The 20347-nt window shown below is 52.2% G+C and overlaps 1 protein-coding gene across 1 annotated transcript in view; it reads left to right on the top strand.

Moving 5' to 3' along the window:
* DCK (deoxycytidine kinase) overlaps window positions 1–20347 on the top strand; it is a 58459-nt gene that overhangs the window by 13179 nt on the left and 24933 nt on the right. The window contains exons 3-4 of the mRNA XM_075337356.1: window positions 17930–18123; window positions 18404–18551. Of these exons, the coding sequence (XP_075193471.1) occupies window positions 17930–18123; window positions 18404–18551 (342 nt within the window). The remainder of the gene's footprint in view (window positions 1–17929; window positions 18124–18403; window positions 18552–20347) is intronic.

The following is a 20347-nucleotide window of genomic DNA, read 5'->3' as shown; positions in this document are numbered from 1 at the left end:
CATCGGGTTAATTAACCCGATGTGTACTGCAGCTACATGTCACAGTGCAGGGAGCCGCGCACACTGCTTAGCGCTGGCTCCTTGCTCTCTTTGCTACAGTACACATCGGGTTAATTACCCGATGTGTACTGCAGCCACATGTGCACAGAGCAGGAGCCGGCACTGGCAGCAAGGGCGGAGGCTGCTAACTAAGGTAAATATCGGGTAACCAGGGAAAGGTCTTCCCTTGGTTACCCGATGTTTACGCTGGTTACAGCTTACCGCAGCTGCCAGACGCCAGCTCCTGCTCCCTTCATTTCGTCGCTCTCTCGCTGTCACACACAGCGATGTGTGTGTCACAGCGGGAGCGTGACGACCAAAAAATGAAGCTGGACATTCAGCAACGACCGGCGACCTCACAGCAAGGGCCAGGTCGTTGCTGGATGTCACACACAGCGACAGCGACGTCGCTGCAACGTCACAGAAAATGGTGACGTAGCAGCGACGTCGTTGTCGCTGTGTGTGACACCAGTGTTACTCCCACAATACTCTCCATGGGAATCTCATCCAACCCTTGCAGATATATCATGTTTTTATAACATAGTGCAGTATACATTATGTCAAGATACAGCAATGAACACTGAGGACACAACCACATCTGGCTGTCTCCTTCTGCTCCCCACATGTGTCAGTAAGATATAAAGAGAGAGTGTGTGTGTGTGTGTGTATTTATACATATATATATATATGTGTATGTATATATATATGTGTGTGTGTGTGTGTGTGTGTGTGTGTATATATCTCCCCACCCGTGTCAGCACCATCACACTACCTCCTCCATGCTTCACGGTGGGAACCAGCCATGTGGAGTCCATCCGTTCACCTTTTCTATAAAGACACGGTGGTTGGATCCAAAGATCTCAAATTTGGACTCATCAGACCAAAGCACAGTTTTCCACTGGTCTAATGTCCATTCCTTGTGTTCTTTAGCCCAAACAAGTCTCTTCTGCTTGTTGCCTGTCCTTAGCAGTGGTTTCCTAGCAGCTATTTTACCATGAAGGCCTGCTGCACAAAGTCTCCTCTTAACAGTTGTTCTAGAGATGAGAAGGTGTGTCCAAAGTTTTGGTGTGTGTGTGTGTGTGTGTATATATAATATATATGTGTGTGTGTGTGTGTGTGTGTGTGTATATGTGTATAATATCTCAATCACAGCCATGTCCAGCGTCTGACGCTTGAGAACAAGTGCATGTCTGCTCAACCATAGGTGCAGGACGCATAATCCACAGACACACGTGTAAATGGAGAATTAAGAGGTTTTCTGATCATGGTGAGATCTTAGGCATCAATGTAGCACCCAGCAGGGATATGGGGTACTCAGTTCCTGGCAGTGTACGTCTTGGGAATGTCACGATGGTGGCCGTTACCCGGTTCTGTGCCCTGGGCCCTTTTTGTAATGGGGATATTTACAGGGGATTGGTGAATTAAAGTGATTTGTGACACCACTTGCGGTGTTGCGTCTAAGTGTAGGGAGCCGCCGCTGCAAAATGTCTCTACTGGGGCTGATGGTATTAGCAGATAGTATGGTAGACCCTCCGCAAGTAGGGTTTTGCCCCAGCAGATGTATGGTGCGGTGGGCGTCGGAAGAAGGAGTCCAGACACGTATTCAGTGCAACTGGTTTACTCACTGCTGAGATGGTAACTGGTTGCCCGAGGCCGACTGTTTTCGCCTCCAGGACCCCTTCGTCCCAGTGCCAGTCTGGTTCTCTGGTATCTTCTTCCCCTGCACCTATCTCTGGTAAGTGGGTCCCCGTGGTATGGAACTACTGGGGGTCCCCGGTCTGTGGTTTGTCCACTTCTGTCCGCCTGACGGTAGCGTGAACTCTGTGGGGATGAAGTGTCTGGTCCTGTTCCCGGTTCTCCCTTTGCTACTGAGTTTTTGGATTCTTTAGGGTCAGTAAGGTCCTTGGTGGTCCCCTTTGCTGTGCAGGTGTTAACATGTCGGCTTAAAGCTCTTTCCTGTCCTAAGGTTCAGTACCCCGTCGGTGCGTAGTTCTGGGAGTACTCCACCAGCAACCACTTCTCCTGGGTACCAGGTCACCGTCAACCCGAGTCAGGACGTTGCTCAGTCACACCTTTACACCTCCACTGTCAACTCTATCTGACTTCTCTCCACAGTCTGCCCCTCCCACCTAGTCAACTAGTAGACTGGAGTGGCACCACCTATAGGCGGCCATCCATTGGTCCCACCCTATCTAGGTACCATTGTATGGGCATTGTTGGGGAAAACTGGGATTACCTGGGTTTTTGGTGTTACCGGCACTGGGGTTCTGGGTCCCTAAGGGGGTAGGCACTGCATCCTGGTGGGGATACAGAACCTTGTAGCACCATGAGGGCTTCAGTGGCGCTACATGAATGGGGAGCAGATGGGGTAAATGTGGTGTTATCGCTCACACTCTCTCTTACTGGTCGCTAGAAGTTCAGCATGGCACATCATGGCAAAGAATTCTGAGGATCTGAGAGAAAATTGTTGCTTCACATAATGATGCCTAGGCTAAAAGAAATTTTTCAACAATCTGAAACAGGTTCAGTACGATGGCCAAGACGATACAGCAGTTTAAAGGGACATGATTAGCACAGGATGACTGTTCACACCAAGTACAGGTGCTTGTGTGTCATGGTGGGGTTATTCATTTCAATACACCTTCCAACCTGCTGGTTTTCTATCTCCTCCCTTCTCTGCCTCTACAAATCCAGAGTCAATCACAGAAGAGCTAAGAGTGGAGATGGTGGGAAGGTGTGTTTAAATGATTAGCCCTGCCGTGATGCACGAGCGCCTGTACTTCCTGTGAACAGTCATCCTGTGCTGATTAGTTCCTTTTTAAAGGGAACCTGTCATCAGGAATTTGGCTTTCAACCTAAACGTTTCCCCCTCTGCAGCTCCTGGGCTGCATTCTAGGAAGGTTTTTGTACTTTTTGTGCCCCTTTTTAAACCAAAATAAACACTTTATAAACTTGTACCTTTCGGTTTGAAAATCTTGTTAATTTTCCATGGGGGCGGGCCGTGTGGCGTCCGTTGCTGTAGCTTACGCCGTCCCCCATGCTCCAAATCATGCCTCATAACGCCGCCCACTGCGCCGAGGTCCCGTGCACGCCGGGACACCTAGTGACGTGATCGCAGGCACGAGAGTATGGGCGGCGCTGTGATTACATCGCAAGTGCGCGCCCATACTCTCGTGTGCGCGCTCTCCCCACTGCCTCCAGCGTTCTGCGCCGGCCCGACGTCACCTCCTTCCCATCGTACCCTGCAGCAGGAAATAGATGGGAGGAGCGGAGCACAGGAGAAGCAGAGGATCTGAGCGACGTACAGAGGGGAGAGCGCGCACACGAGAGTATGGGCGCGCACTTGCGATGCAATCACAGCGCCGCCCATACTCTCGTGCCTGCGATCACGTCACTAGGTGTCCCGGCGTGCACGGGACCTCGGCGCAGTGGGCGGCGTTATGAGGCATGATTTGGAGCATGGGGGACGGCGTAAGCTACAGCAACGGACGCCACACGGCCCGCCCCCATGGAAAATTAACAAGATTTTCAAACAGAAAGGTACAAGTTTATAAAGTGTTTATTTTGGTTTAAAAAGGGGCACAAAAAGTACAGAAACCTTCCTAGAATGCAGCCCACGAGCTGCAGAGGGGGAAACGTTTAGGTTGAAAGCCAAATTCCTGATGACAGGTTCCCTTTAACAAGACAGGTTTTACTCAAAACAGGCCTCATCATGGTCAACCAAAGAAGTTTACTGCACGTGCTTAGTGTCCTATGCAGAAGTTGTCTTTTCAGACTAGACGTATGAGTGCTGCCAGCATTGCTGCAGAGGTTAAAGGGGTGGGTGTGGGTCAGCCTGACAGTGCAATTGTTTGCAAGGCTGTTGTCCCAGAAGGACACTTCTAAAGATGATGCAGAAGAAAGCCGCAGTTTGCTGAAGACTAAGGACGTGGATTACTGGAACCATGTCTTGTGTTCTGATGAGACCAATATAAACTTATTCAGATGGTGTCAAGAGTATATGAGGCAACCAGGTGAGGAGTGCAAAGACAAGTGTGTCCTGCCTACAGTCAAGCATGGTGGTTGGAGTGTCATGATTTGGGGCTGTATGAGTTCTGCTGGCTGAGGAGAGGAATCATGAATGCCAACATGTAGTGTGACATACTGAGACAGAGCGTGATCCCCTCCCTTCGGAAGCTGTGCTGCAGGGCAATATTCCAACATGCCACACCTCCATGGTGACAACTGCCTTGCTAATGAAAGGTGCTGCCCTGGCCAAGCATGTCTCCTGACCTAAACCTTATTGAGCATCTGGGGGCATCTTCATATGAAAGGTGGAGGAGCACAAGAGCGTGAACGTCCGCGAGCTCTGTGATGTTGTGGAAGAGGATTCCAGTGGCTCCTGTGAAGCTCTAGTGAACTCAATGGCAAAAAATTAAGGCAGTGCTTAAAGAATGGTGGCCACACAAAATATTGTCAATTTCAGCACAATTTGGCCACTTTCACTTAGGGGTGTACTCTTTTCTTGCCAACGGACTAGACATGTGTTGAGTTATATCTTCAGTGTTGTCCCTTGAAAAGATATAATCTAAATATTTTTTAAAAAAAGAGGGGTGTACTCACTATTGTGATTTACGGCATGCATATACACATGTTGTGAACTTCAAACCCTCCCTCTTGCTGGGTATTTCTATGTACACATATAGAGCCCGACTGATATTGCTCATCAGCCTTAAAGGGAAGGTGTCGCGATTTTTTTATTTTTGTATTAAAAATAGTGATTATGAAATCAAGTATTTTTAATACAAAATTAAAATCGCAGCTTATTTAGTTTTTATTTAATTATAATTTTAGCATTTTGCATGTGTGCTGACAGAGCAGTGTGTGCGCGCGTGCTTGTGTGTGCGCGCGTGCTTGTGTGTGCGCGCGTGCTTGTGTGTGCGCGCGTGCTTGTGTGTGCGCGCGCGTGCTTGTGTGTGCGCGCGCGTGCTTGTGTGTGCGCGCGCGTGCTTGTGTGTGCGCGCGCGTGCTTGTGTGTGCGCGCGCGTGCTTGTGTGTGTGCTGGCAGAGCATTTTTTGTGTGTGTGTGTGCTGGCAGAGCAATGTGTGTGCGTGCTTGTGTGTGCTGGTAGAGCATTGTGTGCGTGCATGTGGCAGAGCATTGTGGGTGAGCATGCAGCAGAGCATTGCTCCGCTCCTCCCAGCCCCCCGCTACTGCTGCCGCCCCTCCCCCCGCCGTTTCCGTCTCTAATGATCTAATGACACCCCATCCCTCCCCTCTACCCAGCCCCCGCTGCTGTGTGTGTGTGTGTGTACTGTGTGATAATGTCTGCTGAGCTGTGTATCTAATCCTATCCTGTGTGATACTCATGCTGTCATTGGTGACACTTTAGACATTTCTGGTCACCAACAAAATGGCTCTGTACTGTGTCCCTACATGTCATTCTCTGTTATCTGTTGTAAACACTCAGATTAGGAGGTGGAGCTGTGACATCACACACGAGAGCAGACTCCGCCCACTTTTACTGCAGTTGTAATGTGAGCTTTTTATAAAGTGGAATTTCTGTAGGATTTCAGAAGCTGCTCCCCCTAGTGTTTAACAGTGGAAAATATCAAACTTTTTAATTTCTTTATCGTTCCTATGGGAACCCAGACATTGGGTGTATAGCTTCTGCCTCCGGATGACACACAAAGTACTACACTCAAAAGTGTAGCTCCTCCCTCTGAGCTTATACACCCCCTGGAGAAACCAGATCTAGCCAGTTCATTGCTTTGTGTTCAGGAGGCATACATCCACACATGCATTCTCATCTGATTTTTCTTTTTTTTTTTTTTGGAAAGAGTTTGAAGAAAAGCGGGTCCAAGTCTGGACCCCCGGCATGTCCCTTCTCACCCCACTGTGTCGGCGGTGCTGTTAAGGTTGATTCCAAGGCTGGAGCCTTACATGCCGCGCTCCTTCACCATCCCTCGGGCTCTGGCTTGAAGTGGGAGCCAGTACGGTTCTCCATGCTTGGCAGGAGACCGGTCTCCATCCGCAGCCCTTCAGGACCCTGCTGGACGGATCACTCATCCCCAGGGACTTGGAACCCTGCGTCTCAGCAAGCTAAGTACCTGAGACGTTTATATTCTGGGGGTCCCTATACTTTATTATGGTGGGAGAGTGTGCTGAGTGAGTTTTCTGACATTTCCGGCCGGTTCTCTGGCTGTCGCCTGAGAACCGCGCCGATGGTGCCTGCGCGCCGGCCGCACCGCTCAAATTTAGACCCCGGCTTCGCCGGAGGCCTACTTTCGATTTCACTGCCCTCGCATGTCATTAATGCAAAGGGACAGTGCGGCTCCGCCCAGCGGCTGGTTTGCACAGGGGAGAGACACTCCTCACTGAGTACATGTCTCCTCCCCTGTAAGTCTATTTGGCCCTTCAGTTCCCGCTCTCAGAGTGGTCCCGCCCCCTCTCCTCGCTCCGGCGCCATTTTATCAGCGCTGGCTGCAGCATCCCTGCTGAGGTGCTTGGGGGTCCGGGCTTCGGGATCTGGAGGGCACACAATACCGCTCCAGCGGTCTGGTAAGCCACAACCTCTGGTTGTGGGCCTCTGTATATACTCTCTGGGGGTCACTCTAGCAGAGCCCCCACTCTAGCAGCATGTCACACACGAGGAGCAAGGCTCCAAAGCAGTATTCAGTATGCACTGCATGTAAGCTCATACTGCCTGAACCGAGCACCTATCCACATTGTGATGCCTGCTCTAACCTGACAATGCCTCAGCCTGGAATCGCACCCACAGTGGTCTCTCAGGCTGCTCCGGCTCCTGTGGCTGAACCCCCGGCTTGGGTAGAATCCTTAACCAGGTCTATCTCCCAGTCTTTTGCCGACTCCATGGGACAGCTGTCCCGGACTTTGCTGAACATGCATCAGCCCCCTTCACAGGGTGCCTCTGCTGCTAGGGCTCTCTCAGCGGAGCTCACAGAGGATTCCTCATCTGGTCCCAGACCCCGTCCTCCTAAGAGGAGACGTAGGGCTCCCTCCCCTTCCTCGTCCCGCGGCTCTGTTTCAGAGGCTGACTCGCAGGACGAGGAGGATGCCTTTACAGGGGGCTCGGAGGCTGCCTCCATGTGCCCCATTGATCTGTCCGAAAGTGACTCAGATGTTAGTGATTTGATTGCGTCCATCAATTCTGTACTGGACCTCAATCCGCCAGTATCAGAGGAGCAACCCTCTCTGGCAAAAAAGCACCAGTTTACCTTGCTTACGAGAACAAGGAGTGTGTTCCTTAACCACTCCAGTTTTCAGGCCACTGTGACCAAGCCCAGGGCCTGCCCTGACAAACGCTTCCCAAAGCGTGGTTCTGATGACCGTTTTCCCTTTCCACCAGAAGTGGTCAAGGACTGGGCTCATTCACCAAAGGTGGACCCTCTGGTGTCTAGACTCTCAGCCCGGACAGTTGTATCAGTGGCTGATGGCACCTCTCAAGGATTCCACTGACCGCCAGGTTGACCTTCTGGCCAAATCTGTATATGAGGCGGCAGGGGCCTCGTTCTCCCCATCTTTTGCAGCAGTGTGGGCTCTCAAAGCCATCTCTGCTTCCTTGGAGGAGATGCATTCCCTCGCCAGGGAATCTATGCCCGAAATGGTTGCCTTAACTTCCCAAGCTTCCGCTTTTCATCCTATGCCATGTCTGCCATGCTGGAGGCTTCTCACCGCACTGCGGTGGCTTCGGCTAATTCCCTCGCTATCCGCGGGATCTTGTGGCTTCGAGAGTGGAAGGCAGATGCTTCTTCAAAGAAGTACCTGGCTGGGCTCCCTTTTGCTGGGTCCAGGCTATTCGGTGAACAACTGGATGAAATTATTAAGGAAGCTACTGGCGGGAAGAGTACTTCCATGCCACAAACCAAAACCAGGAACCTGTCCAGGGTAGGAACCAGTCGAGGTTTCGTTCCTTTCGTTCCTCCAACTGGTCGTCCTCTAAGCCCTCGGCCTCGTCCTCTAACTCAGCCAAGGACCAAAAATCCAACTGGCGCACAAAGGCGCGTCCACAGAAGACCGCAGGAGCTGCTGCCACCAAGGCAGCCTCCTCTTGACTATCTGTCCGCGCCAGCAACGTCCTTAGTCGGTGGCAGGCTCTCCCACTTTGGCAACGCGTGGTTTCAACACGTCTCCGATCAGTGGGTGCGGGATGTCATCTCCCACGGCTACAGGATAGAATTCTCCTTCAGCCCGCCAAACAGATTTTTTCTGTCAACTCCCCCCTGTTCCAAGGCCGCCGCCTTCTCTCAGGCCGTGGCATCCTTGCAGGCCAACAGAGTAATTGTACCGGTTCCCGCCCGGGAACGGTTCAGAGGTTTCTACTCAAATCTCTTCCTAGTCCCCAAAAAGGACGCTTCCTTCCGGCCCATCCTGGATCTCAGGCTTCTCAACAAGCATGTTCAGGTGCGGCATTTTCGCATGGAGTCTCTGCGGTCAGTCATTGCATCAATGACCCAAGGGGATTTCCTGGCATCCATCGACATCAGAGATGCCTATCTGCATGTGCCAATTGCAGTTTCTCACCAGCGTTGGCTACGTTTTGCAATCGGAGAGGAACATTTCCAATTCGTGGCTCTCTCCTTCGGGTTAGCCACGGCCCCTCGGGTATTCACCAAAGTCATGGCAGCAGTGATTGCGGTTCTGCACCTCCTAGGGTTGGCAGTGATCCCTTACCTGGACGACCTTCTAGTCAAGGCTTCATCCAGCGTAGACTGTCAGCGGAGTGTCTCGCTCACTCTCGCCACTCTAGCCCAATTCGGGTGGCTGGTCAATCTGCCCAAATCCACTCTGACTCCGACCCAGAGTCTCGCGTACCTAGGGATGCAGTTCGAGACTCTTCCGGCACTTGTGAAGTTGCCCTTGATCAAACAGCAATCCCTCCAACTGGATGTGCGCTCTCTGCTGAGGCCCCGCCGTTATTCCATCAGGCACCTGATGCAGGTGCTGGGTCAGATGGCGGCGTCAATGGAGGCTGTTCCCTTTGCCCAGTTCCATCTGCGTCCTCTGCAGCTGGAAATTCTCCGCTGTTGGGACAAGCGGCCTTCCTCCTTGCACAGGTTAGTGCCCTTGTCGCCACAGACCCCAGGAGCTCTCTTCAGTGGTGGCTTCGGCCCCTCTCTCTGTCTCAGGGACGCTCCTTCCTGGCTGCATCCTGGGTGGTCCTCACCACGGATGCCAGTCTATCCGGCTGGGGAGCGGTATGTCTCCACCACCGAGCACAGGGCACTTGGACTCCGTCCGAGTCAGCCCTCTCGATCAATGTGCTGGAAACCAGAGCCGTGCTCCTGGCTCTCCTAGCTTTTCACCACCTATTGGCGGGCAAGCACATCCGAGTCCAGTCAGACAACGCAACAGCGGTTGCCTACATCAATCACCAAGGCGGGACACGCAGCCGCCTGACATTGTTGGAGGTACAACGTATCCTTCAATGGACGGAGGACTCCAAGTCCACCATATCCGCAGTCCACATCCCAGGCGTGGAAAACTGGGAGGCAGATTATCTCAGCCGTCAGACCGTGGACAGCGGCGAGTGGTCCCTGCATCCGGCAGTGTTTCAGTCAATCTGCCGCAAGTGGGGCACTCCGGACGTGGACCTAATGGCATCCCGTCACAACAACAAGGTTCCCGTTTACGTGGCTCGCTCCCATGATCCTCAGGCCTTCGCAGCGGACGCTCTGGTTCAAGATTGGTCCCAGTTTCGTCTGTCCTACGTGTTTCCCCCTCTAGCTCTTGCCCAGAGTCCTGCGCAAGATCAGAATGGAGGGCTGTCGGGTCATCCTCATTGCTCCGGACTGGCCCAGGCGAGCTTGGTACCCAGACCTGCTCCATCTGTCCGTAGAGGTGCCGTGGCATCTTCCGGACCGTCCATACCTTCTCTCACAAGGTCCGTTTTTCCGCCAGAATTCTGCGGCTCTCAGATTGACGGCGTGGCTCTTGAGTCCTGGATCTTGACGGCTTCTGGTATTCCTCCTGAAGTCATTTCCACTATGACTCGGGCTCGGAAGTCTTCCTCGGCTAGGATCTATCACAGGACTTGGAAGATTTTCCTGTCCTGGTGTCGCTCTTCCGGCCATGCTCCTTGGCCTTTTTCCTTGCCGACCCTTCTGTCCTTTTTACAGTCCGGTCTGCAGCTAGGACTGTCCCTCAATTCTCTCAAGGGACAAGTCTCTGCTCTGTCAATGTTTTTCCAGCGGCGTATCGCTTGGCTGGCTCAGGTCCGCACCTTCATGCAGGGTGCGTCTCACATCATTACGCCTTACCGGCGCCCCTTGGATCCCTGGGACCTCAATGTGGTCCTCACGGCCTTGCAGAAACCCCCCTTTGAGCCTCTTAGGGAGGTTCCTTTGTTTAGTCTTTCACAGAAAGTGGTCTTTCTAGTGGCCATAACTTCCCTCAGGAGAGTCTCTGATTTGGCTGCGCTCTCTTCGGAGTCACCTTTTTTGGTTTTTCATCAAGACAAGGTGGTTCTCCGTCCGACCCCGGACTTTCTCCCTAAGGTGGTTTCTTCTTTCCACCTTAACCAGGACATTACCCTGCCTTCCTTTTGTCCGGCTCCTGTTCATCGCTTTGAAAAAGCGTTGCATATTCTGGATCTGGTGCGGGCGCTCCGGATCTGTGTCTCGCACCGCTGCTCTTAGGCGGTACACCACTCTTTTTGTGCTAATCACAGGTCGGCGTAAGGGCCTCTCTGCTTCTAAGCCGACCTTAGCCCGTTGGATTAGGTCGACCATTTCAGAGGCCTACCAGTGTTCTCAGGTGCCTCCCCCGCCGGGGATCAAGGCACACTCGACCAGAGCTGTCGGTGCCTCTTGGGCTTTCAGGCACCAGGCTACGGCTCAGCAAGTCTGTCAGGCTGCCACTTGGACTAGCCTGCATACCTTTTCAAAGCACTACAAAGTGCATGCTCATGCTTCGGCAGATGCGAGCTTGGGCAGACGCATCCTTCAGGCGGCTCTCACCCGTTTGTGAAGTTAGGTTCTGCCTACTTCTCAGTTTTTCTTCATCGTTCCTATGGGAGACCCAGACCATGGGTGTATAGCTTCTGCCTCCGGAGGACACACAAAGTACTACACTAAAAAGTGTAGCCCCTCCCTCCGAGCATATACACCCCCTGGATAACCAAATATAGCCAGTTCAATGCTTTGTGTTCAGGAGGCACACATCCACACATGCATTCTCATCTGATTTTAGTTTGAAGAAAAGCGGGTCCAAGCCTGGACTCCCGGCATGTCCCTTCTCACCCCACTGTGTCGGCGGTGTTGTTAAGGTTGCTTTCAGGGCTGGAGCCTTACATGCCGCGCTCCTTCACCATCCCTCGGGCTCTGGCTTGAAGTGGGAGCCAGCACGGTTCTCCCTGCCTTGCAGGAGACCGGTCTCCATCCGCAGCCCTTTCAGGATCCTGCCGGACGGAGCACTCATCCCTCAGGGACCTGGCCCTGCGTCTCACAAGCTAAGTATCTGAGACGTTATTATCGGGGGTCCCTTGTACTTTATTGTTGGGGAGAGTGTGCTGTGTATCTATTGTGACATTTCCAGCCGGTTCTCTGGTTTTCACCTGAGAACCGCGCCGATGGTGCCTGCTCGCCGGCCGCATCGTTAAATTTAGGCCCCGGCTTCGCCTGAGGCCTAGTTTCGTTTTCACTGCCCCTGCATGCCAATCATGCAGAGGGACAGTGTGGCTCCGCCCAGCGGCCGTTCGGCACAGGGGAGGGACACTCCTCTCTGAGGTAATATTCCCTCCCCTGTATATCTCCTTGGCCCTCCGGATCCCGCTCTTAGAGTAGGCCCCGCCCCCTCTCCTCGCTCCGGCGCCATTTTATCAGCGTTCTTATGCATGTCTGCATAACCACATTGTGACAGCGATTGGCGATGGCCATCTCTCTGGGCGTCCTTGCTGTGGGATCTGGAGGGCACAGAGATGTCCCAATGTCAAACGGTCTGGCAAGCCACAACCTCCGGTTGTGGACCTGCTTATATACTCTGCGTATATACTCTGCTGGGGGTCATTCTGGCTCAGAGCCCCCACTTCAGCAGCATGTCTCACACGAGGTGCAAGGCTGTACTTAATATGCACTGCATGTAGGCTCGTACTGCATGTAGGCTCGTACTGCCTGTACTGAGCACATAACCACATTGTGATGCCTGCTCTAACATGGTGGTGCCTCAGCCTGGAGGCTCATCCCAAGTGGTCCCTCCGGCTCCAGTGGCTGAACCCCCGGCTTGGGTAGAATCCCTCTCTCCAGGGGACAGATGTCCCGGACACTGCTGAGCATGCATCAGACCCCTTCTCAGGGCGCTTCTGCTGCTACGGCTCGCTCAGCAAAGCTCACAGAGGATTCTTCATCTGGCTCAGACCCCGTCCTCCTAAAATGGAGACGCAGGGTCCCCTCTCCTTCCTCGTCCCGCGGCTTTGATTCACGAGCTGACTCGCAGGACAAGGAGGATGCCTTTACTGGGGGCTCGGACGCTACCTCCATGTACCCCATTGATCTGTCCGAAAGTGACGCAGATGCTAGTGATTTGATTGCGTCCATTAATTTTGTACTGGACCTCAATCCGCCTGTATCAGGGGAGCACCCCTCTCTGGCAGAAAAGCATCAGTATACCTTGCCTAAGAGAACAAGGAGTGTGTTCCTTAACCACTCCAGTTTTCAGGCCACTGTGACTAAGCCCAGAGCCTGTCCTGACAGACGCTTCCCAAAGCGTGGTTCTGATGACAGTTTTCCGTTTCCACCAGAGGTGGTCAAGGAGTGGGCTCATTCACCAAAGGTAGACCCTCCGGTGTCTAGACTCTCAGCCCGGGAAGTTGTATCAGTGGCTGATGGCAACTCTCTTAAGGATTCCACTGACCGCCATCTGTATATGAGGCGGCAGGGGCCTCGTTCTCCCCATCTTTTGCAGCAGTGTGGTCTTTCAAAGCCATCTCTGCTTCTCTAGAGGAGTTGCATTCCCTCACCAGGGACTCTATGCCCGAGATGGTTGCCTTAACTTCCAGGCTTCAGCCTTTTCATCCTATGCCATGTCTGCCATGCTGGAGGCTCCGCACTGCGGTGGCTTCGGCCAATTCTCTCGCTATCCACAGGATCTTGTGGCTTCGAGAGTGGAAGGCAGACGCTTCTTCAAAGAAGTACCTTGCTGGGCTCCCATTTGCTGGGCCCAGGCTGTTCGGTGAACAACTGGATGAAATTATTCAGGAAGCTACTGGCGGGAAGAGTACTTCCATGCCACAAACCAAATCCAGGAACCTGTCCAGGGCAGGAACCAGTCGAGGTTTCGTTCCTCCTTTCTAAGCCCTCGGCCTCGTCCACTAACTCAGCCAAGGACCAAAAACCCAACTGGCGCACGAAGCCGCGTCCTCAGAAGACCGCAGGAGCTGCTGCCACTAAGGCAGCCTCCTCTTGACTATCTGGCCGCGCCAGCAATGTCCTTGGTCGGTGGCAGGCTCTCCCGCTTGGCGACATGTGGTTTCAACACGTCTCCGATCAGTGGGTGCGGGATATCATCTCCCACGGCTACAGGATAGAATTCTCTTCCAGCCCGCCAAACAGATTTTTTCTGTCAACTCCCCCCTGCTTCAAGGCCGCCGCCTTCTTTCAGGCCGTGGCATCCTTGCAGGCCAACGGAGTAATTGTACCGGTTCCCGCCTGGGAACGGTTCAGAGGTTTCTACTCAAATCTCTTCCTAGTCCCCTAAAGGGACGGTTCCTTCCGGCCCATCCTGGATCTCAGGCTTCTCAACAAGCATGTTCAGGTGCGGCATTTTCGCATGGAGTCTCTGCGATCAGTCATTGCCTCAATGACCCAAGGAGATTCCTTGCATCCTCGACATCAGAGATGTCTATCTGCATGTGCCAATTGCAGTTTCACACCAGCGTTGGCTACGTTTTGCAATCAGAGAGGAACATTTCCGATTCGTGGCTCTTCCCTTTGGGTTAGCCACGGCCCCTCGAGTATTTATCAGGGTCATGGCAGCTGTGGTTGCGGTTCTGCACCTCCAAGGGTTGGCATCCCTTTTCCTGGACGGCCTTCTAGTCAAGGCTTCATCCAGTGCAGACCGTCAGCGGAGTGCTTCGCTCACTCTCACCACTCTAGTCCAATTCGGGTGGCTTGTCTTTTTCCCAAGTCCACTCTGACTCCGACCCAAAAGCTCACGTACCTAGGGATGCAATTCGAGACTCTGCCGGCACTTGTGAAGCTGCCCTTAGTCAAACAGCAGTCCCTTCACTAGCGGTGCGCTCTTTGCTGAGGCCCCGCCGTCATTCCATCAGGCACCTAATGCAGGTGCTGGGTCAGATGGTGGCGTCAATGGAAGCGGTTCCCTTGCCCAGTTCCATCTGCGTCCTCTGCAGCTGGACATTCTCCGCTGTTGGGACAAGCGGACTTCCTCCTTGCACAGGTTAGTGGCTCTGTTGCCACAGACCAGGGGCTCCCTTCAGTGGTGGCTTCGGCCCCTCTCTCTTCAGGGACGCTCCTTCCTGGCCCCGTCTCACCACGGATGCCAGTCTATCCGGCTGGGGAGCAGTATATCTCCACCACAGAGCGCAGGGCACTTGGACTCCGTCCGAATCAGCCCTCTCGATCAATGTGCTGGAAATCAGAGCTGTGCTTCTAGCTCTCTTGGCCTTTTGGCCTTTCACCAAGTTGGCGGGCAAGCACATTCGAGTCCAGTCAGACAACGCCACAGCGGTTGCCTACATCCACCACCAGGGCGTGACACTCAGCCGCCTGGCAACGTTGGAGGTTCAACGCATCCTTCAGTGGACGGAGGATTCCAGGTCCACCACATCCGCAATCCACAACCCAGGCGTGGAAAACTGGGAGGCAGATTATCTCAGCCGTCAAACCGTGGACAGCGGCGAGTGGGCTCTGCATCCGGCAGTGTATCGGTCAATCTGTCGCACTTGGGGCACTCCGGAAGTGGATCTTCGCTCCCACGATCCTCAGGCCTTTGCAGCAGACGCGCTGGTTCAAGATTGGTCCCAGTTTCGTCTGTCTTACGTGTTTCCCCCTCTAGCTCTTGCCCAGAGTCCTGCGCAAGATCAGAATGGAGGGCCGTCGGGTCTTTCTCATTGCTCCAGACTGGCCCAGGTGAGCTTGGTACCCTGACCTGCTCCATCTGTCCGTTGAGGTGCTGTGGCATCTCCCGGACCGTCCAGACCTTCTCTCACAAGGTCCGTCTTTCCGCCAGAATTCTGTGGCTCTTGAGTCCTGGATCTTGACGACTTCTGGTATCCCTCCTGAAGTCATCTCCACTATGACTCTGGCTCGGAAGTATTCCTTGGCCAAAATCTATCACAGGACCTGGAGAATTTTCCTGTCCTGGTGTCACCCTTCCGGCCATGCTTCTTGGCCTTTTTCCTTGCCGACCCTCCTGTCCCTTCTACAGTCCGGTCTGCAGCTAGGACTAGCCCTCAAGGGACAGGTCTCGGCTCTGCCAGTGTTGTTCCAGCGGCGTATCGCCCGGCTGGCTCAGGTGCGCTCCTTCATACAGGGCGCATCTCACATCATGCCGCCTTACCGGCGGTCTTTGGATCCCTGGGACCCTAATCTGGTCCTCACGGCTTCCAGAAACCCCCCCTTTGAGCCTCTTAGGGAGGTTTCTTTGTCTCGTCTTTCACAGAAAGTGGTCTTTCTAGTGGCCATAACTTCCCTCGGGAGAGTCTCTGATTTGGCTGCACTCTCTTCGGAGTCACCTTTTTTTGTTTTTTCATCAAGACAAGGTGGTTCTCCGTCCGACTCCGGACTTCCTCCCTAGGTGGTTTCTCCTTCCACCTTAACCAGGACATTTCCCTGCCTTCCTTTTGTCCGGCTCCTGATGTGTCTCGCACCGCTGTTCTTAGGCGGTGCACCTCTCTTTTTGTGCTGACCACAGGTCGGCGTAAGGGCCTCTCGGCTTCTAAGCCGACCCTAGCTCGTTGGATTGGGTCGGCCATTTCCTATGCCTACCAGTGTACTCGAATGCCTCCCCCGCCGGGGATCAAGGCACACTCGACCAGAGCTGTCGGTGCCTCTTGGTTTTCAGGCACCAGGCTACGGCTCAGCAGGTCTGTCAGACTGCCACTTGGACTAGTCTGCATGCCTTTTCGAAGCACTACCAAGTGCATGCTCATGCTTCGGCAGATGCGAGCTTGGGCAGACGCACCCTTCCGGCGGCTGTCGCCCATTTGCGAAATTAGGTTTTGCCTACTTCTCAGTTTTCTGTTTATTCCCACCCATGGACTGCTTTGAGACGTCCCATGGTCTGGGTCTCCCATAGGAACGATGAAGAAAAAGAGAATTTTGTTTACTTACCGTAAATTCTTTTAAGTTCCGTAATGGGAGACCCAGCACCCTCCCTGTTGCCTGTTGGCAGTTTCTTGTTCCGCGTGTTATCACCGGCTGTTGTAGACAGAGGCTCCGGTTGTTCCGGTTCTTGCTCTATCTCTACTTGTGGGTGGCTACTCTCCTTCAGCTTTTGCACTAAACTGGCTATATTTGGTTATCCAGGGGGTGTATATGCTCGGAGGGAGGGGCTACACTTTTTAGTGTAGTACTTTGTGTGTCCTCCGGAGGCAGAAGCTATACACCCATGGTCTGGGTCTCCCATTACGGAACTATAAGAAAAAGAATTTACGGTAAGTAAACAATTCTTTTTTTTAATATTTTGCACAATTAAAAACAAATAATAATGTGCCGCCCTGGCAAAGCCAGGGTGTCACAAAGGTCTGCATCCATGCTTTTGGTGCAGATCTCACACTCCCTTGGGGAGTTCCCCACACCAGCACACACCATCCAATCAGGCCCCACTCACCCCCTCCCCAGCAAAAGGGAGCAGCGGGAGGAGCTTAGAGCAGAGTGGAGTTTGCAGTCAGTCTGCAGGAGGAGAGAGTTCTGGAAGCAGCTCCGTTGGGAGCAGAGGAGAAGTGGCAGTGAAGGCCTCAGGAGCAGGCCAGCCACTTGTGGGGACCCGGAGTGGACTGGGAGAGGGTAGTACCCCCCCGCCCCCCTTCCCTCCTCCCCCCCCCCCCCCCCCCCCCCAGCTGTCGGGACTCAGACTCAGTCCGGACCAGTGTGCAGAGCAGACACAGACCTCGGGCAGGAAAGGAGAACATGAAACCCGTCCTCACAGCAACCAGCCGTGGGTACCAGTTACCAGCAACTTGGTTAAATTCTGGACTCTTTTCAGTTATTGCTTATACTGTGAGTACTCCTGTACCACCCAGTCCAAGCCGTGGACTGCACCCGTTATTCCCCAAACCACCACTCCCAATTGGGCCCCGGGACTACAACTCCCCTACCCGTGGAGGGGATCCCACCTTGCTGCCCCACACAATCAGTCCCGGGCACGGTCCTCAGAGGCAGCGGCGGTGCCACCACCTTTATCACCGCAACCCACGGGTGGCGTCACAGACAATTTCCCTTACTTAATCCCCCTTTTATTGTGGAGCCTGGGATCACAGACCCTGTCGTGCCACTGGGATACTTACTGAAGTGACCCTTGGCCCGGATCTGAGTACCCCTTGTCCCTGGGTGACACAATAATATTTAAACAAAACATTTAAACATTACTTTACATTTTTTCAGTTATTGAAAAATGTTATTTTTTTTTTGTTACCTTCCCTTTAATGATTTTGGCTTATCTTACTCCAGTGTGTCCATTAACGGGTACATGTCATTTAATGAATCCGGCACACCTTACAAATGCTCTGCGCCTCCACCAGCAATGGTTTACCGGTCATGGCCTGGTAACGTCTTAATACTACCGTAGTAATTTTATAACCAGGTAATGCTTCTGGTGTAAGGTACGAAGCAGAGACAGTCTTACGTGAGCTAAGACATTTCGAGCTCTTCACATAACTAAAGAATTGTCTGAAAATGTTGTTTGTTTTTTTTCTCTCATGCACATTATCAGGAGCTGACAACATCCCAGAAAAGTGGCGGCAATCTTCTCCAGATGATGTATGAAAAGCCTGAGCGCTGGTCCTTCACCTTTCAGTCCTATGCTTGCCTCAGTCGTATCCGGGCCCAGGTGAAAGCCTTTGGAGGGAAGCTGAGGGAAGCAGAAAAGCCAGTCCTCTTCTTTGAGCGTTCGGTCTACAGCGATAGGTAATGGCCTTACTAACTATTTCTCTACCAAGTAGTTGGTACTCAATAAATGCTGTTTGGTATAGTAGAAGGATAAATTCAGACATTGATTCTGCACTGAAATTCCATTATGGTACGTGGAAATTTTTACTCCAGATTTCAGTCTCTGCCATGTGAAAAACTCAGCTGCCTGTGGATGTATTAAACTGGTTAATAAGGGTAGATAATGTACATGTAAGCATTCACTACACAACGTGAGGATCTACACTAATTCTTTACACCCCCATTTCCCTTTTTCCAGGTATATTTTTGCCTCTAATCTGTATGAGGCGGAGTGTATGAATGAAACGGAATGGACAGTTTATCAAGACTGGCATGAATGGATGAATTCCCAGTTTGGCGCTGATCTTGAGCTCGATGCTATTATCTATCTCCGTGCAGCACCTGAGGTAAGTTCACTTTTAAGTGGTTCCGATGCTTGGGCATTGCTATGCGTAGAATTTGTGCCCACTTGTAAACTAGTGTACAAGTTCCCTGATTTATCTCGGCTAGTGCAGCCTCCAATACAAGAATCCTAAAAGGCCATGTAAGATTCTGCACCAAGGTAGGAAATAGTGAGCGCTGATCTGTCACACTGATGTGCATTACTGTGTTCACTGAGGGTGTCACTTGCCATTAAAAGTTTCAGCCCCCCCCCACTACCTTCCACACAACCACATTAACATGTTTCGCTGTGAACCCAGACTCCTGTAATGGTCTTTAAAGCACCACTCCAGCGGTTGTTTCCCTCCCCAGGGCTGGAGTGGTACTTAAATCTAAGGCTTCCATAAAGATATATTGAATTGTGATCTCTAGCACACAGTGATGCTGCCGGCAGGTGACAAATCACAGGAGACCACCTTTTATCCAGGGTTGCTCCTGTCAGACACTGGAAGCTGAGTATAAGGCCTTTTTCATACATCTGTGCTATACAATGTTTTGCAGTGTGTGTGATACTGTGAAAACAGAGGTGTCAGACCCATTGATTTTAATGGTCTGTGTGTCCGTGTCTCCGGTACGTGTGAAAACTGACGTCACGTACCGGAAATACGGATGTGTGAAGGAGGATTTGGACTGTACCGGGATTAACATTTAAATTGTCACTCCAGCGTGGAAATAAAACCCCCCCCTGTGGTGGTGCTTTTTAAAGAGACTGTTCTTTTTCAACTAAATTGCTTTCATGCCTGTATTTTGATATATTTTAAAAATTGCACTGTTTTTGCCTTTCACAGGTACCAAATGCATGGTACTTGGCTGTGGCGCAAACACTGCTGTGGCTGGTGATGAGCTTAGCAACTCTAGCAGTGCGTTCCACTGTAGACTGTATGGCCCTTTTAAGAGCTAACTTCTGCACTGTCAGCGTGATGCCAATGTCCGACACCAGGAATAGTTGTGAAGTGTTATGGTACACAACCCTAGGGGACTATAAGGATCAGCAGTCTGATTGCTGCTTAATTTCTGCTGATCAGAGCTGCAGAAATGCTGCGTTCTTGTTACAGCTGCTGCTCTGTCAGCTGCAACAGGAACTTCGTCACATGACTCGTCACTACCAGGGCAACCATTGTCTACCCTTGATTGCACCACAGGGCCTCCGATGGCCGCATGGAAAGGCGTGTTCCCCGCTGCAGCGATTTTTAAATCGTGCTGTCACATTTTGACAGTGCAATTTTAGGGGTTAACCCACGGATCCACCCACACCTGCGAGGCACACGTTTGCTGTTCAAATCAAGCAGACATGTGCAGGGATCGCTGCTGGCTCACCACAGCAGCCAGCGGTGATCACACCTTCATGATTTAGGATGTACCGTTATGTCCTAGGTTGTGAAAGGATTAAATATTGGGAAATGTAGCATTCTCCTTCCTTGCTTTCCCCTTTGGTGGTATATGTTAATTTTAAAACTGCCACCTATTAAAAATTACATCTGTTTTCAGACCTTCGTCACTTCTCTAATCTGGTTCCAGCTGCAAATATTAAGGATCTAAACCAACTGATAGATCCTGGATGCCCAATTAAGATCAGGGATTCTTTCATACCCAGGTTAAAAAGCTGAAGAACTGTTACAGCAAAGACTAATTTTTGGTGGCCACTAGGTGGCTTCTCCATGCCCCACTCCAGCTTGATAGGTCCTTCCCTGTGTAGATATGGAAAAACTTGTCAATGACGTTTTGTGGGGTCCCGTCCGGACTAGTCTGTTCCTTTTAGAAA

Source organism: Anomaloglossus baeobatrachus, chromosome 1, assembly GCF_048569485.1.
Source record: "Anomaloglossus baeobatrachus isolate aAnoBae1 chromosome 1, aAnoBae1.hap1, whole genome shotgun sequence".
NCBI classification, from domain to species: Eukaryota; Metazoa; Chordata; class Amphibia; order Anura; family Aromobatidae; genus Anomaloglossus; species Anomaloglossus baeobatrachus.
The sequence above is the reverse complement of the archived record's forward strand: the minus strand, read 5'-3'. Positions and strand labels throughout refer to the sequence as shown.